We start from the raw sequence: 25,718 nt of genomic DNA on the forward strand, positions 1-25,718 counted from the left end.
TTAAATCTGTCAGCCTTGAGCACAGTGCCTTGAGCCAGTCAGATCAGAGAGAGCAATTTGTAAGAAACTTGCTCATCTAACTTTTTCCATTACCTGGAGAGCTGCCCTGTGCAAGGATAGTTGAGATCCATGCAAGATAAAGCTGCCAGTGTACCAGACTGGCGCTCGGCGTTAACATCAATAAGAGACGCTGGAGAGAACACATCACTCCCAGACCTCTGAGCTGACTAGATGATCAGAAACTGTCACTGGGAAATCTCACTAGTCTCTAGGAAGAAAAAGCCAGTTTATGTAATACAGCGTTCCTGGGCATGTTCAGTCGTGCCGATCAACGGGGGTTAAGTGGCAGTTGCAAATGCCCTTTTTGTTTTTCTCCTCCCTCCCAGATCTTGCTACTACTATGAGTCAAGCCACTGCAGACACCATGCACACCGAAATTCTCCCCTGTGCTCGAGATCACGTTCAAGATCACCCTACGGCCGTAGGCCCAGGTAATGATGCGTGTCATTTTCCTTGGGCTCCTCTCATCTGGGCCTTTAGCTGACAAGATGTTATCTAAACCCTGCCCCTCCCCAGTTTATTATTCATTTTGCTCATGCCACTGGAGGTGGTTGACTTAATGATGAAGTTGTGTTTCTCAGGTATGACAGCTACGAGGAATATCAGCACGAAAGGCTGAAGAGGGAAGAATACCGCAGAGAGTATGAGAAGCGCGAGTCTGAAAGGGCCAAACAAAGGGAGAGGCAGAGGCAGAAGGCAATTGTAAGCAGCTTGGAGCTAACTTTCATTTCAAAGGAGGGTTTCTCTTTTGTTTCCTTTTCTCTCCTTTTTTTTTTTTTTTTTTTTTTTTTGGTAGATTAAAAAATAAACTAAAGCCAAGGCTTTGTTAAAATATGCAATATCCAGCCTCTTGACATTAAAACGTCAGTGAGTCCCCAATCTCCCTTCACATGACATATGGACTGTACTGACCCTTTGGAGAACCAAATGTTAAATCAGTATAGTTCATTCATCTCATTCATCTTGAAGCTCATTACTGTGTTCAAAAATGGAGGCAGAAGAGAGTTATTCAGTCAGGCACTGGTTCCATCGGGTCAATGGATGAGTTCTTGCTTTTTTCTCTGAGTGGAAAATGAGGAGGGATCACTGCTCTGTCTTTTTGGCAGGTGTGAGGATTATATTGTCCATGAAGAGACTGGGTCTCTTAGATTTAAAGGAGGCTGTAGAGGAAAATTTGCTAAGAAAGTCATCATTTCTTTCTTGTGCTGGGTCAACACCTAACTGGGCAGTTGACTCATCACATTTATTATGAACTATTTGTCAATAACCCATTATGTATTTTGGCACCACTTATGGCAGGGCATTACATTCACATGACATATAGACCATACTGACCCTTTACTGGAAAGATCCAGGTTATGTTAAATTAATTTTTTTCTCTGTGGGTCAGTACGTTTTTAGCAGCTGCTTACTAACTGATAGACTTTACCCCACCTCCCACCCATTGCTTATCAATCTAGACCTTGGAAGACAAATATGAGACACTCCAGTTGTCAGTATCTAGTGCTTGTCCATGGCAGACATTCCTAATCGATTATGGCACTGTTTCCCACCAAGCCCCTGCAGAGTCTCAGGGTGCTCCAGGGAGCCATGGCTAATCGGTTAGAAATGGTACTGCTTTTGTTCATTGCAGCTGCTGCCTGTCTTGCTAACTGCTGAGAATCATTTCCATGAAGATCAGCTTTTGACATATCTTGCATACAAGGAAACCAAGACTTAGGGAATGGAATTTTAGAGGTTAGATGGATGTGGTTCCTTTAAGAAAACCCACTGCCATCAACAAAATCTTGAAAAACCTACAGAAAAGAACTGACTAATGAAGTCAAAATCAAGCATTGGCCAACAGTTATCAGCTGGAGGAAAAAGGTTAAATGAGAGATTTGTTAATCGTAGGCACTCAAGGGGAAAAAAGGGAGATGTAATTGAATACTTAGGCTAAAGGTCTAGGGTGTTTGCTGTCACTTAACTTTAAATCTACCTAAGACTGAATCATGGGTCTTTTGCAAATTACAACACTTTTCCTCATTTTTTCTCAACTTTCAAATGAACTGCGATATTAAGATCTGCCAGAGTGTCATTAGTTAACACTTAAGAAGACTAATGAAAATTAAAAATTCAATATTTCTAATTTTGCTGTTTTTAATTAATAGCCTATTCAATAATTATAATAACTCACATTTATATAGTGCCATGTAGCTTACAAAGCCTTTTAATATGGCATATTATAGTTAATCTTTATAAAAGAGAATCATGTTGCATAAGCCTGTAAGAAAAATAGTTATTTCAGTGTTTGCAAATTCATATTTTATAAAATCCTTCATGTCTCTTTTTAGAAGTATGCCATTAAAGAGAGAGATTAATTATTTAATAATATACTTACTCATTTGGGCAAAATACAGCATAGCTATAACCAAAGCTATATAAATAAATGTAGATAAATTACATGTGCTTATTTTATTCTTTCAAAGATAACTTAGTGCCAAATACTTAGCTAGAGTCAAGAAAGGAAAGTAGTATTGAACAGTCTGTCCAACCTATGAGGGAAGGCTGGGGGTGAGGAGGTAAGAGATCAACCAAAGGATTTATATGCATGCATATGAGCAAAACCAATGGACACAGATGGGGACTTGAGGGATGAGGGCATGTGCTGGGGGTGGGAGTGGTCAGGGAGAGGTTAATGGGGGGGAACAGGAGACTTATGTAATACTTTAAACAATAAAGAATTTAAATTTCAAAAAAAAAAGAAAGGAAGGAAGGTAGGTGCCTTTTTGCTAGTTAAACTCTTTCCAAATAGATCAAGTAGTGTGATTGGTCTACAGTCCATAAGCGTCTTGAGCCAAAAGCATGTTGAGGTCATCAACCTCAGCTTGAAAGCAGATACCACCCCCACCTTCTGATTGTGTCACAAATGTTGAATGTTCATAGTTAATTATTTGACTAAGAAAATCTTTTATCAATTTTCTTTGGGAGATGGCTTTTATAGTGCAAATGACAACTTGGATTATATTAAAGAATTATAAAATAACCTTATATTTTTGAGAATTTTGACTTTTTTAAAAAAAGCAACAATCTATGACCTAGAGATTGTTTACTGACACAGTGACCTATAGGTAGTAAGAGCATAATATAAAGATTTGGGACTCACTGTTAAACCAATACCCACTTCAATAACTATATGCTATTTCTGTTTAACATAGTGAAAGCTCATGACTCTTTAGGTGATAAACATTTGCTTGGTGCTGGAGATATAAAATTAGGTAAGACCTGTTGTCCTACAGCCAGGGAGCTTAAGATAAAGATAAACAAAGAGGCAATGGGGTGTGTTAAGTGCTATTGTAGAAGATACATCTAAGGTACTATAGTGGGCATGAAGACCTGGGAACGAGGGAGGTCATCCCTGGAAAGGGTGAGATTGATCTGTAACCAAAGGGATGAAAGGCAAAGGTTTGCTGAACCTGTGCTGTCCAACATAGTAGCCATTCGCCAAGTGGCTAATTCAGCTAGTCCCAAATTTGAATGCACTAAAAGTGTGATTGGATTTTTTTCAATCTTTAATTTCTTTATTGATTAAGGTATTACATATGTGTCCTCATCCTCCCATTAACCCCCAACCTCCCCTCCACTCATGCTCTCATCCCCCTGTTGTCTGTGTCCATTGTTTGGGCTTATATGCATGCATACAAGTCATTTGGTTGATCTCTCCCACTTACCCCACCCTCCCCTACTTTCCCTCTGAAGTTTGACAGTCTGATCGCTGCTTCTCTGTCTCTGGATCTGTCCCTGTTCATCAGTCTATGTTGTTCACTACATTCCACAAATGAGTGAGATCATCTGGATTTTAAAGGCTACAAAAAAAAGGGTGTAAGATACTTCATTAATATTTTTATATCAATGACAAGTTGAAATGATATTTTGGATATATCAAGCTAAATAAAATACATCATTAAAATTAACTTTCTGGCTCCTTTTTACTTTGAAAATGTGCCTTTTAGAAAATTTAAAATTATATGAACTGCATTATATTCTTCTTGGACATTGCTCTTCTAGGCAGAGGCTATAACTCATACTAAATTTCTGGAAAAAAAGCAAAGTATTTTAAATCTTATAGTCATTTAACTAGAACACGTGGGTATAGGAGCAGCAAGAAATAAGTCTGGAGGGCTCCATGGTAGCCAGATCTTTGAAAGGTTCTGTAAGTCGTGATAAAGATTTTGAAGTCTATCTTGGAGGCATAGTGGAACTACTTAATGAGTTTACCCACAGGAAGATTTTCTGATTGATTTCCTTCCTCAAAATAATCTGCTTTCTTATGCCAAAATGTATTTTGCAAAGTTTATTTTTATGTACTTGGGCACAGAGATACAGGCAATGATTTTTGAGTCATTGGACTAGATGAGCTTGAAAAGTCATTCATGAAACAGCTAAAGAAACTAGGACCGTCCACCCAAGTTGGTCGGGTAGATGGTTTCCCTTCAGATTTTTGAGATACCCTTAAAGTAGTGAATGAGTAGCAAATTATGTTTGGAATACTTTGGGTGTGGTGCAGGATTTTACATTAATTCTGATCAATCATATAATTAGGGGACCAACAAAGCGGGGTCACCATAAGGAAAAAAAATAATGTGCAAGTCATTTATTAATAGATATTTTAGAGAATTAAGGTAGACTTTATTGCTTTTTGCTTTGAGCTCTGTAAGGAGATGGTTTGGGAGGTCTGTAAAGTTTTCATAGCCTATGCCTCTAAAAGTCTCTATCCAGATTGACTTGAGTTCACCACATCAGAGAGTTAAGCGAAGACTACTGATTAGTAATTACTAACCCGGAATCATACATTGTGGTTGAATATTGCTATTGGTTCAGTTGATACTTTCCTCCAATGTCCATCTAAACTCTTTCTCAGAAACCAGTTCATCCTCTGCCTTTCTCAGTCTCATAGGCTTGAAATAATTCAGGTTTTATTGGAGCTGAGCAAGCCAAAGTTTAGTACTTACTGTCTAAACTGTCACTACTCCAATTTCTTGCGGATTTCCAAGTCCAGTTCCATTTGGAATTTGTACAGTTTCCTGCCAGAAAACATGATAATGGGATGTTAATTAAAAGGGCAAATCTAGACATTATGATATGGCTCAGTGCTTAAAGCCCAAACCAGATGTGCTTGGGCAGTGGCTGTGGCATTTCATTTCTCTTCTCCGTTGGTTAGTATGCAGCCCAGGAGCCAGGGACAGTGCATCATCACTGATAATGATCAGCTTCTTCCAAATGAAAAGCAATGTGTAATTTCTCATAGTTACTCTTTTTAATGGAGAAAATTAAGTAGCATTCTATTCCAGCCCTTTTCAAGAGATATTTCAGGTGGGTGAGTATATTTTGAGTTCTAAGCTCACTATTTAGAAATTAGCAGTTTTATCACAAGTAGTTATATATACTCTGAGTCTATAATTTTCATGTTTTCTGACTTATCACTGGGTTTAATTGCATCTGAGCTCTTACTTGCAGATTGTCCATTAAGTAGACTAACCTGGGTTTATTCCTATTTATCCCACCTTATACCCTAAGAAGGAACATGCCTGAGCACTTCTGGGATGGGGGTAACTTGGAAAACAGAATACTGTAGTTTTGTTTCCTCCCTAAGAGTGCACCCTAGTAGTATAAACTCATTGAATGGCTACTGAATTAGTTGTGTGTAATCAATATTAAAGGCAAAAGAAAAAAAAATCTTTTTGTTTTTGGATTTTGTCAGAGTTTTGGCATTTTGTTCTGTCCATCCATATCTTTTTATGGCCAGCCCCCTCAGGTTTTTCCTATTGATAGAGGACCTAACTATGCCAATGATTCTAGAAATGACATGGAATTTATCCATTCATCTCATCTATTTCAACTATAGCATTTGTACTATCCTTGGAATTTTTGAGGAAGTCAGGTTGTAGCTAATGTGACAATGAACACAAATCTTTCATTGCCAAAGTTGACATGCATTTTTCTTAGCAAAGGAGGAGGATTTTAACATTTATTATAATTTGGAAATGTAGAATAAAAGTTCTGAAAATCCAAATTCTATCAGGCTGTTCCTTTTTGTTAATAATGCAGAACATTTTAGTGAGATAACCCATGAAAAGCATCAACCAGTACTTGATATTTTAGATGATAAATGTTAACCTCCTTATTAATTTTATTTTTAAAATATATTTTAAACCTCACTGAAGGATATGTTTTTATTAATTTTAGAAAGAGAGGAAAGGAGAGAGAGAGAGAGAGAGAGAGAGAGAGAGAGAGAGAGAGAGAAAGAGAAAAACATTGATGTGAGTGGAAAATATCAATCAGTGTCTCCAGTATTTGCCCCAACCAGGAACTGAACCTGAAACCTAGGTACTATGTGCCCTGACTGGGAATCAAACCCACAACCTTTTGGAGTACAGGATGAGGCTTCAACCAGGTGAGCCACCCAGCTAGGGCTGATTTTATTTTTATCCACAGTCAAATCACTTTTATTAGGAGTAGCTTATTATTTGATGAGAAACATTGCATGCTATCTCCAGCTAACTGGGAGGCTCTATACACTTTCTGATAAAGGCTTTCATAATACAAAGTCAGTTCATTTAGTCAGGTTTTACTTTTTTTTATTTATCTCCCCTGTTTTTTTTTTAATATATTTTTTTAATTGATTTTTTACAGAGAGGAAGGGAGAGAGATAGAGAGTTAGAAACATCGATGAGAGAGAAACATCGATCAGCCGCCTCCTGCACATCTCCTACTGGGGATGTGCCCGCAACCCAGGTACATGCCCTCGACCGGAATCGAACCTGGGACCTTTCAGTCCACAGGCCGATGCTCTATCCACTGAGCCAAACCGGTTTCGGCACTCCCCTGTTTTGATATAATGAGGATTTACCATACTTGTTAATGCAACATAAATCTTTAGTTTTATTATCCACCCCATCAACAAACTAGCTCTTGTGAAAATTGAAGCTAAAAGATATTTGATAAATATTCCATCCTTCTCGATAGTGAAAACTAGTCTGAAAATCATTTTTCAAAAGCTTTTGCCAAAGGTTTAGAGTTCCTCCAAGCCTTTAAGAAGTTGGAAATGTTATTAAGCATTTTGATTTCTTTTCCTTTCATCTCCTGTTTAGAAATTAATGTCTTGAAAAATTGGCTGCAAATGTTAAGGTTTTTTAAAGATATGCAATCTATTCATCAGTCTAATAAAACTGCAACATGTTAAAAATAATCAGTTCTCTGCTAGACATTTTGGCCAATCTTCGAAAGGATTTTTGTCTTTGCTTTTTAGACCTTCTTATGCCTTTTTGGTTTCATTTTTAGCACGGGGAAAACTGAGCTGAGCACTCAAATCTTTTTATTTTAACATGTATTCAACCTCTGGTCTTTGTAAGGTAGCAAGATGTGGCTCCAGTCTGTGTTTTATAAAAGGGATAATAGACAAGTAGATAATACGTGACTATGGACAGCCCTTTGGATTTCTGTTCCACCCAGGTTGTGTCTTCTTTTTCCTGCAGAATGTATCCATAGCTGATGTAAAAGGTCCTCTGGTTTATCTCCTTTGTGGGATCATTGTTGCCTACAGCTTTGTATAAAGAAGCAATTCAGAGACTGTCCCAATATGTCTGCATATGGACGTGCATATGGTCGATTTTATCTTTAACTTCGAATTTACTTGAATCTGTAGGCTATGTGTATTCCCATAATGGTAGTTGAACAGTTTCCTTGTGATGGTTCAATTTCTTTCTCTCTCTTCTGCATCTCCCCTCCTTTTCCTCTATACAGTAGTAACCTTCCTAAAAGGCTCATAAAAAAAGAAATTCAGAACACCCATGCAAGCAGGCGCCAGGAAGTTTAGATAGCAGTCCCATCGCATTTGACTGTTTGGCTGGAGCTGGATGAGTAAATAGAATGGAATGTGATGGTATGAATCCCTTGCTCAAGTGCACAGCACTGCGCCAGGATGGGCCTCACCATCCATTTATATTTATTGACCTCCTGATGTGCTGGCTGCTATGGAACAACACGGTGCAGCCTTCAATTGAGACATACAATCTACATGGAAGTGAATCAGGCAGCCTGCTCTATTTGCTGTATATCATATGGTCAGTTACTTAGGCTCAATAGCCACTGTCAGGGGAATTGTGTTTTGCCAACTATTTTAGCTAAGCCCCACCTCTGATTCTCAGAGTGATTTTTAAGAGTGAAAGTCCTACCAGCTTGTAGCTATTCCACATTTTTTACACTTTAACCTGTACTAACAAATTGTGAAAACCTTTATTAATTTACTCAGCTGAGCATTCTGGGCAAGGTTTATCCTATGATAAAGCTTCATACCTGGCTTTCTTTCTCCATTGTCTTTGCTTCATAAAGTATAGAACACACTTAGACATTTTTGATGTAATGGAAGATATGGAGTGTTAAAAATTATTAATTGATTGGTGATTGATTGATTTTTCAACAAATATTCATTGAGACTAAATATTTCAAGTACCCTTAATACATGGTAGATATGGTCTCTGCTTTCATGAAACTTTCATTGTAGGGGAAATAGACATTAATCAGTGAATAAACTGTTAATAATTCAATTACAATTGGGCATCTATACTAATAAAAGGGTAAGATGCTAATTAGACCAGGTCAACCAGATATCTTCCAGTTGTCCTGGACAAAGCCACGGTGCTGGGGGCTGAGGCAGAGGCAGTTAGGGGCAATCAGGCTGGCAGGCAGAGTGGTTAGGGGTGATCAGGCAGGCAGGCAGGTGAGCGGTTAGGAGCCAGCAGTCCCAGATTGTGAGAGGCATGTCCGACTGCCGGTTTAGGCCCTAGCAATTGGGCCTAAACTGGCAGTCGGACATAGCCCGAAGGGTTCTGGATTGGAGAGGGTGCAGGCCTGGCTGAGGGGCCCCCTACCCCCGTGCATGGATTCTGTGCACCAGGCCTCTAGTATAACTATAAGGGATAAATAGAGTGTCCTATTGGAGCAACCAAAAGAATCCTGACCTTATTTCAAGTCTCAGAAATACAATTATTATTGGGCTCAGTGTAATTTTACACAGTACATATATGTTGGTGGAGGGGAGCAAGAGACACTGTAAGAAGGATGTTCCAAGTAGCAGGGGAATGGCTTGCTCCAAGGCCCTGGGGAAGGAAGCAGCACAGTATATACTAAGGACTGATGGAACCACAAGGTAGCTGGAAAATAGAGTAAAGAAAAGGATGTAATGAGGGAGGTAAAGCCCACGATGATGACAGGTCCAGACTGTGATGGGCCCTGCAGGTCCTTTTAATGATTTAAGACTTTCTTTAAACATTAGGAGAAGCCCTGGGAATGTGGTAGACAGTAATTGGCTACTCAGCCTGAGTGAAAGACTAGACTAGAGGAAGGTAAACATAGACATGGGGTCCAAGTTAAGAAGCTGTCATACTAGTCCAGAAGGAGATGCTGGCAGCTTGGTTTCAGGAGATATAATAAAGGAGATGGACTAGAGAGAGATGTAGGAGGTAAAAATCAATAGGACTTAATGAATGATTGGATATGAGGGAAGAATCAAGGAAGGCACTAAGGTTTTTGTCCTGAATAACTGGCTGGATAGTGTTAACTTCACTGATCCAAGAACACTGGAGAAAGACCCACTCCTGGGAAGAGGGCAGAACTGGGGGGTTTGGTTTGGGTGATGTTGGTCCAGCTAGAGGTGCTGAGGGGCTATCTGACCTGAGATGTCAAGTAGATGGTTGGTTATTTGAGTATGAAGCTCAGAGAAACTTCCTGATGAAAACAGAAATAGGAGGGTTGCATAAGATAAAAGAAGATGAAACATGAGTGATTAGATCACCTCAGATGATATCTATTACAGGGTCTGAGTTATTCAGTTATATTTCACAAGCACTTATTGAGTGCTCAGTCTTTGGCAGGTCCTTTACTGGGCACATGAAAAAGAAATTCAGTAAATAACATGGGACATCTCTTTGCCTTGGGCCTAAATTACTTTTCACATCATCCAAGACAGGATATCTCAGTACATCCAGAGAAAACTCTTAGGCAAGCAAAATCTGTACCTTGGTCCTGTGCTTCCCTGTCTTTGCTTCCATCTAACTTAAATCTCAGCAACCTGAAGTTCATTCCATTCTTGTTTGTCCTTGATAGACATGTAGCCTAGTTGGTAAGCACATTTTTTATATTAACTCCTTACTTTCTTGCCTCTCTCAGTTTTAAGGAACATTGTGGCCTTTGGCCTGTCTTTTTAGAGCAAGATTTATAAGATTGCTTCTTACATTAAGAAATGAATTCCTGTCTTGTTTGTTTGTTTGTTTTTGAGAAATATATCCACTGGCTATGAAATATTCGTCTCATTTTGTGAAGGTTATAAATTGCTGATGACTTTCAGATTATGATGATATTGACTCTACTGGAGAAAATTAGGCCACACCCTTCTAGTCTGGTTCTAAAATAAGATTCATTGGCAAAGTGAAATTGATAGCCTCTTTTATAACTCTTATTCTTTGGAGACTCAAGGCTTAAAATAGTCTACATTTTAAGACTGTATTTTTCAAATTATTTTCTCTTGACCACCTGCGTCAGAGTCACTTGGACGTGCTTGTTAAAAATGAAGATCATTGAACCCTATCTTCCAAAACTTTTAGTATAGCTGGGATAAATCCCAATAGTTTACATTTTTAATAAGCACCTCTGGTAATATTTATGTATACTAGAGTTTCAGAAATCACTCTTTTGAAGTATGTCAAAATTTGTGTCAGTTATTTTTCAATAAAATAGTGATTTGTGTCAGTTATTTTTCAATAAAACAGGGGAAAATTGCACATCGCCGTATTAGAATTCTGAGTTAATGAGAAATTATACAGTTATGTGAGCCAGGTCAGTTTCTTAGCAATTTTGAGGATTAATAATTGAGTCATAGGAGTTAAAATATTTAACAGGTATTGTTCAGTTATTCAGTGATAAAATGATCACATTACACATATTTCTTTTCTAACATATAAAAATTCATGTGACTGAAGAACAGAGATGAGTAGGAAAAGTAGAAGAGAATGGGGTTCCAAAAAGAGAGTATGTAAAGGAAGAGAGTGATATTGACAAAACAGAAATTAAAACTTGGTTCCAGCATAGCCTTTCATTCAGTTTAGTGTATGTTTTGCTTTAAGTGGCATGCTCTTTGGGTTCTTCTTCTGCATGACTGTCACTTTATGAATATTTCTAGAGGTCCAACTTCTTTCCTGTCTCCAGAACTAGCAAGTCTCTCTTTCCTCCCCGACCCCCAGGAAGAACGCCGTGTGATTTATGTTGGCAAAATCAGACCTGACACAACACGGACAGAACTGAGGGACCGTTTTGAAGTTTTTGGTGAAATTGAGGAGTGCACAGTAAATCTGCGGGATGATGGGTGAGAATCTTCAAGATTATTTCTTGTTTAGAAGCTGACATTTGTAAAAAATTATGGCCCTAAGATGACTAGGATGGGGATGCTTTGACAGATGACATGTTGAGTTCAGAACCTTATTTATTTTCTTTCATCCCTATTTATTAATCTTTCTAGTTGAGATTTCCTGTCCCAGAAATAAGTATTTAGCAGCTTGACAGGACAATCACACTGATAAATGGGCGCGGTGGTTCAGACGTGGGCACCAGCGGAGTCTCCCAAAGTAGAAAGTGTTATAGTCATATATGCTAATGCTGCCTCACTAGCTTTGAACTTCTCTTCTTTGTCCATTGCAGAGACAGCTATGGTTTCATTACCTACCGTTACACCTGTGATGCTTTTGCTGCTCTTGAAAATGGATACACTTTGCGCAGGTCAAATGAAACTGACTTCGAGCTATACTTTTGTGGACGCAAGCAATTTTTCAAGTCTAACTATGCAGACCTAGGTATGGATTTTATTGTACATAGAATGAGGAATCCATAACGTAGAGCTCAAAATGGGAGTAAACGTAAATCGAAGGCACAGTGGGCTGAACCATTATTTTACTAGAGGGGATATTTGAATAGAAATGTTATATTATTATTTATTTTTTAATGCACGAGACAGTTTCAGAAACAAGGAGTGTAGGCTTGGGCAACCAGGGGAAGAAGTAAATTTGTTGTACTGCCTTCCCAGATGCTGAAATTCTGCATTGCTTGTGTGTAGAGGTGGTATGTTGTGTTTTGTGTGTGTATGTGTTGTGTGTATATGTGGGTAAAGTGTGCGTCAGCATGTGTCTATGTTGTATGTGTCTTTGTCTATGTATATAATCTGCCATTGTTTTCTGTTCCCATCCCTGAACCCTTTTTTTCAAACCTGTAACATTGCCATTGTTTTATGGAACACAATGTGCAAGAGTCTTGTTCTCTTTTATTATCATAAAGACTTAGAAATGTTAATATTTTCAACAAAGTGCACCTTGAGAGAAGAAAATAAAAATTTATATGCTAGATCACACTATCTTTAAAAGAAAAAAGAGAAAAGTGTTATTTTTGAGTACTCCTATATGTTAGGCACTATGTCAGGGCTTTGCAAGCATTTTCTCATTTAATTACCAGAACAATCATGGAAGATAGATATTATCATTGTCATTCCCATTTTACAGATAAGGAAACTGAACCATCCATAAGTATTGATTTTTTTTCTTGTTATAAAAGTTGTACAGAGTCAAGGGATAAAATTTAGAAAATACTAAGTTAAGAAAAATAGGAAAATCAGCTATCAGCCTATCACCTAGAGATAACCACTGTGACTTAGTGTGTGTTGTACATTCCAGTATTGTCTCAGAATGTCTAATTTCTTATAGTTACGGTCATGTTTTATATATATATATATATATATATATATATATATATATATATATATATATACTTTTAAATTCTACTTATCTCAATTAATATTATGTAAGTTCATTTTCCACTGTATTCACAGGATTAAAAATAATTTATCAACACTTTTTAATGGCAACACAGTATTCTGTTCAGTGAATAATGCCATTATATTTCAGTATTCCATTATAGTTAAACATTTATTCAATTTTTAATATTATAAATAATGTCACAATTGACATCGTAATTTCCTTTCAAATTTTAATTTTGTTCTTTTGCATGTGATTTTTTTATCTAATATGTGTATTGTAAGACTTTGTGTTCTTTGATGAAGGTAGGAAAGTGGCAAATGTCTTGTGCATATGAAATACTTATTTTAAATCAATTATGCTATTAATCATAAAATTAACATATACATTTATTCCTAAGCCTTATTATGTGTCTATCTTCACTTGCTTTGGCTTGGTATAAAGAAAGAAATGAATACCAAATCCTGGGATTTTTTTCCCCTTCCACCAAAGCGATGTCTTCCTAGAGTAATTGATATAGGTAGTGTGCATTGTTCAGGGGGAATATGCTATAATTCACTTCAAAAGCTAAATAGATAGTATGAAGCAGGGGAGAGGTAGCTGACTGTTAGAGAGATAGAGGCTTAGGGATGAAAATATAAACGGTGGCAAGTCATTTGTTCAAATGTTGGCTGATAAAAACAGTCAAGACAGATTGAAGTCTTGAGTTGATTTGACTTATTTCCTTCAGTGATGAAGGCCAGGGTGTTTCTAGTCTCTCAAAACATCTAGGGTTTAAAATAAGCTACCTAGAGGGGCCTTTAGATGACGATTCATCACTGGGAGAGGGAGGATTGAATGGTATTTCCAAATTGAACTAGAGCCTTCCTGAAATATTTCTAAGAAGAATGCTTCCCCTCTCGTTATCTCACCGCCTCGCCAGCAGCAACGAAACATTGCCCTTGCTAAGCTAGCTCTGTATTTTCTGAAAAGTGTGTTTGATGTGCACGGTAGTAGCATGGGTTTTTCCAATTCCCTCAAGCCCAGCAATTGCATGAAGCACAGTCTATCTGAGTGAGCACAGCCATGGTGTAGTCAAAGAACCTGCAGAGTTTTGGAATCCTGCAGACCTGGGTTTGAAACCTGACTTACCTTCTGACCTTAAGCAAACAATTAAACTCCCTCGGCTTCTGGTTCTTCATGGGTAACACACCTTATATTGCTGCTGTGGAGATTAAATTAATGTTTGTGAAGCTGTTAACAGTGTCTGGCATAAAGCAGTTGCTCAATAAAGAGTAAGCTATGCTTATCATTTAAAGTGATGGTAATGAGAAGTTGGAAGTTTCAAGTTATTTTAAAATGGAATAATCAGCACCGGCATCTAGCTTTGGAACTGAATAACATTCATATGTGTCTGGTCTTTGTCCCCTGAAGAGTTCACGTTAAATGTGTCAGGTCACGGCTACTGAATGTGATGAGCAGAAGTATATACTGGACCATTAGAGGGATTGTGAGCTGTTGTGTGTGTCAGATGTAAATTAAAAATGATCTGAGGCAGACACATTTTACCAAGAGTAAAGTGGCCGAGTATTTTAGATAGATTTAACCAATTTTCTTCCGTGTTTTATTTTTGCTCCCCCAAATTAAGTTAGTTTGCCTACCCTATTTCAATACTCTTGAGGCCACTACAATAATATTAGTGCAAAACATGATGATTCCAGTTACGATTTATGAGCCAGTTTTATAAATAAGATTCAGAATTTAAAGAGACAATCAAGGTTACTGTGGTGAAGCCAGGATTTAATTCTGGTTTCTATGACTCTGTAATCTGTGTGTCTTTCTATTTACTATCTTATAAAAAAAATGGATCTTTCTGAAAGACCTCAATGAAAAATCTTAAAGAGGAAGGATAAAAATTAAATTACAACTATCTGACCAGAAGAGAAGGTTGGGCCAATACAAAAAAATAATAATTTTGATCACAAACTATTTATGGTGTAGAACTTAAACACATAAGAAAAAAATGAAGGAAATAAGATATCCATCACAAATTTTTATGTATTTTGCATATATACATAACTTTTCATAAACCCTTTTTATTTATTGGTAAATCATTCCCAGATCCCAACACAAATATTTTCACCCATAACTTTAGTAAAATTTAACAAATATTAAGTTTAGTACCTATTTTGTGCAAACAGTTTTCTGGGTGCCAGGAATACAGTTGTAATGTGATTTGTTTCTACTTATACACAGTCATTATTTGTAACAATTTATTTAAAAAATAATTCTAGTGGGTTTTGGGTTATTTCTATCAAACTTTGTATTATATTTGACTTGTGTTGCAGCATCCTTCCTTTAGTGTAGAAAAAGAGGTGAGATAGATGGCATTGCCTCAGGAAGTACATGTAACCACATTCTGCCTTCATGCAACAAAAAAGTCTTTGGGGTGCCTACCGTGTGAGGTAGTATGCTTATATATGTGGGTATAAATGTAAATTCCAGCCTGCGTATTTCACAGTGAAGTCTTGAGAACCACTGTTTCAAAATATTTTTTAGTATTTGCTAATGAAAATATGGAAACACTGAAATTCCGCATTTCATGCAGAATAATCCAAAGTTAAGACTTTTTAATTTTCCTCCAAGAAAAGATACATATGTGTGTTCCTGATGGGCCAATGCTGACCTCAATGTCACACACACTCAGTCATCAGCAGACTCTCTCACCTTCATCTGCAATGCAAGTGGAACTCTGATTCCAGGCTAATCTCTAGCAATGAGCCGGGCTTTCTTGTCTTTGGTTTTTACAAACAAGATTTTGATTTGGACATCAGCTGCTGGTGAGGTTTTAGCAAACTAGTCATTTGGTTAAGAAGAGAAGGGGGGGGGAGCCATTATCATTTAAGAATTAACCATATAAGATGTTCGTGAGGAAAGACTGGCCATTTCTGTTCTTGCTTTTATGTCTGGGTCTGACTCTAAATGTTGTCGTTTTGCTTTTTCTTACCTGAAAAAAACTTGCTTGACACAAATTCAGTAAAGACAAAGAGTGGTGAGAATGAAAGAGAAAAAGAAGTGCAGGAATTTCTGTTTTCGAAAGCTAGGATGGTTAGAGTGGATTATAGTGAGGGCTAAAACACCAGTCTGGGGCTGCAGGGTTTGAGGGATTCCAACCCTTTCAGCACAACATCTTGTGAGGTCAGTGATCATGCCTCCACATTATCGAGTCTTATACTCCTCTGTCATGTTGAGAATTTCATTTTCAGGACTTGGTCTGGGTAAAATATGGAAATGTTCATATTTTGGTAGGATTGTTAAATGTTTTCCAGAAAGGATTGTTTTCCCTTCAAAATCAGTGCTTTCAAAGAGAATGAAAGTATTTGCAAGAGGTTTTCCATTATATTTCCAAGATATTGTTTCTCATTTGCAAGGCTGGCAAAAATATCTGACTTCTTTTTTTTTGAGATGTCAATAGAGAAAATCAGAAATAGTTAACAGTTTTTTACTTTACATCCAACATTGCTGAAACACATTGATTTTGTTAAAGGCTCTTTGAAGTAGCATGTGGGACTTGGCACAAAAGCTGACGTGGGCTAGTTTAAAGATTCAAGAGAAACCATGGCTTTATTTTCACCTGCATATTTTCCATCTCCTATTAATTAGTAAAGAGACTGAATCTATGCTCTCTGGACATGAAAAATTTCCCTAAACCTTCTAATTTGGGAGATTTTGTGCCACTAGTGATTTCTGAGGTACCCAAAGGTATGTAGTAGGCGACCAGGTCATATGTTTCTCTTACCTTAAGAGAGAGCAACAGGATGGGGAGTGGGTGAACTTCTGATTCTCTCCCTATAACTCAACTGGATTTTTGCTCAATGAAATTAGTCTCATTGATAGGAAAATTAGTTCTAGCTTCTACTCTTGTCTCTCCACCTAAGTTGTAGAGGAACCTTAGGTGAGTTAACATGCCATCGGGGGAGCGGGGGCTTATTTTCAAAGAAGATTGTTGGATAAGTTGCTATTAAATAGTTGCCATTAAAGTCTATTTTTACTACTTTCCAAGAGAGTTTAAATCTAAAATGCATCAATAGATGAGTATTTTGAGTATATATATATATATATATATATATATATATATATATATATATATATTTATATATATAAATTTTGGCATATTTTTAAAGTATATTGATTAGATAAGCTGCTCTTACATAAGGTCTTCTTGAATGGGATGATTGAGTTGATGACCATCAGGAAAGGGTGCATCTGACCTGGCTTGGATTTCTTTCAGATTCAAACTCAGATGACTTTGACCCTGCTTCCACCAAGAGCAAGTATGACTCTCTGGATTTCGATAGTTTACTGAAAGAAGCTCAGAGAAGCTTGCGCAGGTAACATGTTCCCTGCCTGAGGATGACAGAGGGACGGTGAATACCTCACGGGACAGTGCGTCCTCCCCTAACAGACTATTGCAAGTCATACTTAGGAATTTCTCCTACTTTACACTCTGTACAAAAACAAAACAAAACAACAACAATACAACAAGAACAACAACAACAATGGTTTACATGAACACAGCTGCTGAAGAAGCAAGAGACAGAATGGATATCCAGTAAGCACATGTTTATTCATGGGTGTCAGCTTTGCTTTCCCTGGAGTCTCTCGGTGATGGTGTGTGGTGGTGTGTGTGTGTGTGTGTGTGTGTGCGCGTGTGTGTGTGTGCCTGGTTTGGGGGAAGTGTGTGTGTACAGGTGGGGACTGGGAGCTCCTGATCAGAGTGTACCAGGGCAAACCATTTCAAATGGCAGCAGTTCCAAGAAGACACACGTAAAACCTAGAACTTCAAAATGTTCATATTCTATTCAAAAGGAAAAAAAATGAATAAATTCAAAAGGAAAGAAAACCAACCAACCAACCAACCAACCAACCAACCAACCACAAGCCACCCTAAAATGACAGCCGCTGATGTCTGGGCATCAGCCTCCGTACTCTTGTTTTTTAAGAAAGTACAAAATCAACTTGAAGCAAGTGTTCTCTCATAACATGATTATATGACAATCCCGAAGAAACAACAGGTTCCATAGAACTAATATATTCTCTCTCTCTCTTTCTTTTTCTTTTTTTTTTCCCCTTTGGCCATGGAATCTGGGTGGGAGAGGATACTGCGGGCACTGGAATGCTAAACTTTCCTAACATTTTGAAGTTTCTGTCATCCGTCCTTTATCCTGACACCCATGTAAATGTCCAAAAATGTTGATCTTCCACTGCAAATTTCAAAAGCCTTGTCCATGGCCAATTGTGCAGCTTGGCCAATGGTTCTTTCTGAGGAGCGGGCGCGGTGTTACATTACAGAATGAGAGTTGGGTAGAACTCTCTGCGATTTGTTCAGATAGTGTAATTGCTACACTCTCCAATGTAGTTAAGTATTTACAGATGTTAAATGGAGTATTTTTATTTTGTGTACATACTATACAACAATGTTCTTTTTTTGTTACAGCTATGCACTGTAAATGCAGCCTTCTTTTCAAAACTGCTGAATTTTTCTTAATCAAGAATATTCAAATGTAATTATGAGGTGAAACAACTATTGTACACTAACCTATTTAGAAGCTGAACTTACTGCTTATATATATTTGATTGTACAAAACAAAAACAAAAAAGACAGTGTGTGTGTCCGTTGAGTGCAGCAACAAAATGATGCTTCGCGCGTATCCATCCCTTCTTAGGTGAGCTTTGATCTAAGCATCTTGTCAAGAAATATCCTAGCCCCCTAAAGGTATTAACCACTTCTGCGATATTTTTCCACATTTTCTTGTTGCTTGTTTTTCTTTGAAGTTTTATACACTGGATTTGTTAGGGGAATGAAAATTTTCTCATCTAAAATTTTTCTAGACGATATCATGATTTTATGTAAAGTCTCAATGGGTAACCATTAAGAAATGTTTTTATTTTCTCTATCAACAGTAGTTTTGAAACTAGAGGTCAAAAATCTTTTTAAAATGCTGTTTCATTTTAATTCTTGTGATTTTAATTTGATACAAAATGCTGAGGTAATAATTGCAGTATGATTTTTACAATAATCAATGTGTGTCTGAAGACCATCTCTGAAGCCAGTGTCTCTTTCCCTTGGCAGAGTATGATGATGGTATTTATCTGTATTTTTTACAGTTATGCATCCTGTATAAATACTGATATCTCATTCCTTTGTTTACTAAAGAGACATATTTATCGGTTGCAGATAGCCTATTTATTATAAATTATGAGATGATGAAAATCCTCAAGCCAGTGGAAATTTTCTACCTAGGATGCATGGCCGTTGTCAGGGTGGAGTTTCAGTGTTTCGTTTGGGAAACTCAGCTTTTGCAGAAGCAGTGTTTCTGCTTGCACTAGCATGGCCTCTGATGTGACCATGATGTTGTTCTTGATGACATTGCTTCTGCTAAATTTAATAAAAAAAAAAAAAAACTTCCGAAAAACCTCCATTTTGAGCATCAGGATTTCATCTGAGTGTGGAGCCCTGGAATGGAAGTCAGTACAGTTTGGAGTGTGTATTCACGTTTCTAAATTGAGATTCGATCAAGGTTTGGCTGACATGACTTTTCTGGAAGACATGATAACGCCTACTTCTTAATCGTTCTTTTCCTTTCTCTCACCCAACACGATCTTATAAAATGGATTTCACCCCCAGGCCAATGCAGCTAATTTTGATGGCTGCATTCATTTATCACCAGCATATTGTGTTCTGAGTGAATCCACTGTCTGTCCTGTCAGATGCTTGCTTGATTTTTTGGCTTCTTATTTCTAAGTAGCTAGAAAGCAATAAAAATACTATGAAATAAACTCGTTCACAGGTTCTGCGTTACAACAGTAACACATCTTTAATCTGCCTAATTCTTGTTGTTCTGTAGGTTAAATGCAAGTATTTTAAACTCTGTGTGAACGCCAAACTGAAGTTTACAGTCTTTCTTTCTGAATTCTGAGTATCTTCTGTTGTAGAATAATAATAATAATAAAAAAGACTATTAAGAGCAATAAATTATTTTTAAGAAATCAATATTTAGTAAATCATATTATGTGTTCAAGGACCAGATGCATTCTCTATTTTGCCTTTAAATTTTTGTGATCCAGTTTTAAATACATTCTACTCCTTGCCCTGGATTGTTAACATGAGTAAGAATACTTGGTTTCTTTTCTTATCAAAAGACAGCATTATAGATTTCATGTTGAGAATTAATTTATTCCCCCTCTGGCCTGACAAATATTGTTCACATAAAGATCATAGTTTTTTTTTCTTTTTTCCCCTGGACTTCAAATTGCATCTAAAATTAGTGCAAAGAGAGAATCACTAAACCATCCGAATAGAGCTTTTGTATCTTATGCAGACACTGTGGGTAGCCCATCAAAATGTAAACTGTATTCCTTTTATTTTATTTTTAATTTTTTTGGGGGGGAGAGGATCTTTCAAATGAACACATACACCCCATCACCACTGGAGGCAAATTTCAGCATAGATCTCTGGGTTTCTAGATGACCGTAGGCCATTGCCTTCATGCTGTGGTAAGTACCACATCTACAATTTTGGCGACTGAACTGGTGCTTTAGAAATGTGGGTGATTTTTTTAAGAGATGTAGCAGAATAACTCTTCCAGTGCAACAAAATCAATTTTTGCTAAACGACTCTGAGAGAGCAACGACTGGGCTGTCAACATGCAAAGCAGCAGAGAGGGAACTTTGCACTATGGGTATGATGGTTGGTCAGTTGAAAAAAAGGAAACCTTTTCATGCCTTTAGATGTGAGCTTACAGTAGGTAATGATTATGTGTCCTTTTCTGATGGCTGTAATGAGAACTTCAATCATTGTAGTCTAAGACCTGATCTATAGATGACCTAGAATAGCCATGTAATATAATGTGATGATTCTAAATTTGTACCTATGTGACAGACATTTTCAACAATGTGAACTGCTGATTTGATGGAGCTACTTTAAGATTTGTAGGTGAAAGTGTAATACTGTTGGTTGAACTATGCTGAAGAGGGAAAGTGAGCGATTAGTTGAGCCCTTGCCGGGCTTTATTTTTTCTTCCCCACCTGCCAATTCTACATGTATTGTTGTGGTTTTATTCATTGTATGAAAATTCCTGTGATTTTTTTTAAATGTGCAGTACACATCAGCCTCACTGAGCTAATAAAGGGAAACGAATGTTTCAAATATACTTCTGCTTTTCTTATTTATGGGCACCACACTTGTGGCGTGTTCCTCAGTTGAGGCCACAATGCTCCTTCTTATTAATCTCTTTCCCTTCTGCATCGCCCTCCTTTCTCCCTTCTTTTCCGTATTCATGGATGGATTTCCGCTCTAAGGTAATGTGTACATTCTGTATTTTACCTTGTCTCCTTGTGAATGGCAAAGGCAGAAGAGGTGACTCCTTGAATAAGAAGTGATGTGGGACTTGATTCCACAGATGAGATCTGTTTTTCTACTTACGCCCAGAAAGTGTGTATTTTTAAGTACAAGCCAATCACCTCTAGTGAGTAACCCGCTCAACATTCAACTTAGGAAGCAATTCTAATGTGGAAGGAATGAATATTTTTTGAAGACTTATCTTGGGAGGAAGCTCCTCCTACCCCCAGGTCATATGTAAGTCATCGGGTTAAACATGGGACAAGCTGTTAGCTGCCCACACGGCTTCTGTTAGGATATCCACTGTGCCACGGAGGTGACTGGTGGTCCTAATGGTAGAGAATGCACTGTTAGCCCTCTGGCGCCTCATCTCCAGATTTCCCATAGCTGGCTGGCCCCACTCCCAGCAACTTGTACTGAGAGACCCAACAGAAGTATTGCATTGGGATAGAGTCCAGTCCCTCCCCCTCCCCATCTCCTAGAGAAAAAAACATGCTTTTTTATTAGAAATGTGGTAGAACTATCCATTGTACATGGATATCTGCTAACAAACACAAGGAATATCCCCCAAAGTCCTACTTCTACTTGATACCAGTTTCAGGTTTGCCACTTATTTTATCAAAGTACAAAATAAAAACTTGTCATTATCTTCCCCAAATAATACACTCACCTAAAACCATGGACTTAGCACTCTGAGATGCAGTGGGCAAGCCTCAGCTATAGACTTATCTCCACTGACCCTTAAATTTTATGAAATATTCTTAATCTTCTGGCTGGAACGAGCAAGGGCATCAGAATAATGCAAGTCTTTATTTCTAAAGAGTTCACTTTTTAGCCTTTAAAACCTTTTGAGGCTAAAGAGGGATCTTTAAGAAGCAGCAGATGTAGATGCTGGTCTAGTACCGGGACATCCTGATGAGTTGTAAAGGATTTATTTGATGTTCCTCAAACTTTAAATCACTTCCCTCCTTGATCCTAATAGCAAACTACTTATTAAAACCAAAATTAAGCTGGCTAAAGTAAATGAGCATTGGATATGAATAGTTTCTTTTAAAGAACTTTGTTTCATTTCAAAAGCCCTCCAAACTAAGTCTGTATAAAGCATACAACATGATATTGGTTCAAAAACTCTTTTGCAGGGTAGCCAGTTTTCCCTTCATTGTAGCATTATTTAGCTAATCATCGGGTATAATTCACAGCCCTAACAACATTATTACACTCATTTGACACTAGTGTTAGTAGCTACACATAACTCAGTATTAATTGTAGAATATTTTAACTGAAGCATACTTTTTGCAGTCTTTAATTTTATATTAATCTTATATTTTGCAATTCTCATTTCTATTTCTTGTTTTCAAACACATTATACACCATTATAAATCAATCTTCGTACTTTATTAAACAGCAGAGAGTAATAAAGAAGGTCACAACTCATAGAGGAGTTCCTTGGAGGTTTGTAACATTGTGATTTAAATCTCAGAAAGATTTAATCAAAAGCTGAATTAATCCCTGGGGGGAAAGATGCTATATAGATTCTATTGATGGGCAAAAAGCAGTCTATTTCTTTTCGTTGGTCTCTGTTAACATGTTCAAGAAAAGGAACATCGTTTTTCTGCGGGAAACACAGTAGGATTTTCTTGGTGGGGGAAGAATAATATGCAGTGACCTTTGAGTGGTGTTGCTATCCTTTCTTTAAAAATAGCCCGTTTTATTCTTCCTGTGGCATTATTTGTTCTTCTAGTGCTTAGTTAAGTTAATTGTCCTCCACCTTCTTGCTCACCTAAATATATTCCATGTGATTCCAGTAATTCTTCAAGGTCTCCAAAGCTCCAGTCCACTCGAGCATGTAGAATGTGTGGGTCACATGAGCTGGGTTCCAGGGCTTCTGTTGTAACCAGGTGACTGCCCCTGGGCACATTCTCAGGGGCCCTGCAAACTTGCAGGAAGAAATGACCATAAAGTACAGGTGTTTCTAGTACAAGGTTCTGAAAAGCCTACCAGTTTCCATGATGAGGTTGTAGGACAAGAGGTCACCACCTTCCTGTATACCTCTCTTTTGTTCTTAATCCATAGGAATTTCACCATGCTCCTTTTAGCTCAAAGACCATTACTGAACATCAGCTGATTTCTAGAAGGGGAAAAGTGGAATTAATTAACTGAAAAGAGTCAGGGAACTTTTAGAGGAGAAAATCAAATGATACTATAATATTTTCATGATTAAATTAAATGAGCATAATTATGCATGCACATATGCACACCAAGGCATTATTATAATCAAGGATCTTAAAATATTGTATTGTTTCAAATTTATGCATATAGCACTTACAGAAGGCAAGGAGCTAGTGTGATATTTGAATTTGCATATTGACCATTTTCATATATTAACTTCCAGTAGGAAGAAGCTGAATTATGAGAAAAAACCCTGGGGTGATTTAGAAAAAATATTGTGCTTCTGCTCTTTTGGGAACATCAGGGGCACTTAGCAACATTATCTTTTTTTTTTTCCACGTAGTTTTCTGTGATGGATTTTCAACAAGATGACATCCAAGTGAAAACCAAAATTAAATGGGAAGGAAAGAATGTTAAGTGGTAAAATCCTAAATAGCTTATTAGACTACTTAATTGGAGGGGATTTATTTTTGCTGCTGTTAGGAACTCTATAGTCAAGCTTCTCTTTAACAATACTAATTGATGAAATGAAAGTGGCTCCATAATACAGTTACCACACAATACCCTCTAGCAAGTCATTTAAGGGAATTCACAGGTACTTCCTTTGTTTGACTTTGATGTTGTTGAAAATCAAGTCCTGTCTTCATTCATTATCATTGCTTTCTCACTTTGTCTCCAACCAGGTCTCTTCTCTCCTCCTGGAGCTTCCCTGTGCACCTCAAAGATAGGAAAGGAAATGAGGTCATGCTTGTTCTAGCTTAACCACTTAGCAGGTTTTCAGGCTGGTTCCTATGCACTTTAATGACTAATGTTTCATGGTGCTTAGGGGTAGTGCCCTCTGTAAGTTTTTCACTGTTACTTGTCAGGAATATGTGTACGTTATCACGGAATAATGATTAATTGCCCTACTTCTTAGAGAAGGATAAGTTAGCAAACTGGTCACACAGCCTGTGATATGGCCATTGTTGCTTTCATGTCAGGGACCTTAATGATCAAGGGCCATGCATGGCCTAATCAAGGACCTTCATTTCCCTCCAATTACCTGGCTACATGAAATCAACATTCTAGTCCCTATTCAGTATGCTGCCTTTCCTATGGTCAACAATCTGAATTGCATTTCAGATGGTCCAACAGGAAAATAACAGGAAGAAAGCAAGAATGGGAGTTCACCACCCAATGTTTGGAGTCAGTGGCTGAGGGTGGGAAGTACTTGCATGGTGGGGCTGACATTTTTCTATGTATAAAGCCAGGTATGGTGGCATACAGAGAGAGTGCCCATGTGTGTGCCTGATGAATGAAACAATTCATAAAGAGCTCATAAGAGTTTCTTTGTCACGTGGCGCCAGGTTCTCATGGAGGCACCTTCTGCCATGGCATGCCATGGCAAAGACCAACTCTAGAAAGGTCAGTTGAAGGAAAGAGAAGAAACAAATAGAAGGTTAACCAAACACATTTGAACTTCAGGTACAAAGCAAGATTTGGGCAAAGATTTCCCATGGTTTCTTATTTGCCTTTTATGCCCACTCACTCTATGGGATTATATAAACAAAAGAGGTAATTGTACAGCTAGGGCAGTAGAGATGGGAAGCAGAGAATGGACCTTTCAAAGCAGCTGCTGGTTGTGTGTGTGTGTGTGTGTGTGTGTGTGTGTGTGTGTGTGTGGTTCTGTATCAGCTAGATAGCAATTGTCTCTCACCAACCTGGTGTTTGCTCGGAGGAATTGATTAAATCCCATAAACTGGGTCCCTGAGTGTCTAGTGCTGGATTTCTGAGGTCATCCTGAGACCTGACTGTAGAAAGGTTGGCAAATACATCTGAGAAGTTGAGCACTCACAACCCCAATTTATGGATGGTCTTTTGGGGTAATGTCCTTGTTGGATCTGGCACCACTAGTAGAAAAAAAAAAAAAGAGGGTGTGTTTATCTGGGATCTATTCCCAATCCAGTGGGCAAGCTCAATGAGGTTAGTTAAAATTATGAAGTGGGAAAGAGGAGTAGTTGGTCTGGGACTTTGGTCTTTGGAATTCTATGAACCTTTAAAAAATAGCCTATGGCTTGTGGGCCACACAGTGAAAGAAAAATGTCCAAGAAATGACTGGTTTAACAATGGCTGCAAAACAGGTATTGTCACGGACTCTTTTAACTATGTTTTTAAATTGTAATTAGAAAACATTTTAAACACACATGTAAGTGCATAAAATAATGGAATAGAACCCCCATATATACACTTCCTGGATTTATGAGATCTTAACATTTGTCCTGTATGCCTAAGATTTC

At 37.7% G+C, this 25,718-nt stretch overlaps 1 protein-coding gene across 2 annotated transcripts in view; it reads left to right on the forward strand.

Annotated features, from left to right (window-relative positions):
- PPARGC1A (PPARG coactivator 1 alpha) overlaps positions 1-21,085 on the forward strand; it is a 663,751-nt gene extending 642,666 nt beyond the window's left edge. For both annotated transcript variants that reach the window (XM_059674345.1, XM_059674337.1), the window contains 5 exons: positions 387-491; positions 642-762; positions 11,337-11,458; positions 11,791-11,942; positions 17,164-21,085. In XM_059674345.1, the coding sequence (XP_059530328.1) occupies positions 387-491; positions 642-762; positions 11,337-11,458; positions 11,791-11,942; positions 17,164-17,267 (604 nt within the window). In that variant the 3' untranslated portion in view covers positions 17,268-21,085. The remainder of the gene's footprint in view (positions 1-386; positions 492-641; positions 763-11,336; positions 11,459-11,790; positions 11,943-17,163) is intronic.
- The last annotated feature ends 4,633 nt before the right edge of the window (positions 21,086-25,718 follow it).

This window comes from Myotis daubentonii, chromosome 1 (assembly GCF_963259705.1).
Source record: "Myotis daubentonii chromosome 1, mMyoDau2.1, whole genome shotgun sequence".
NCBI lineage: Eukaryota > Metazoa > Chordata > Mammalia > Chiroptera > Vespertilionidae > Myotis > Myotis daubentonii.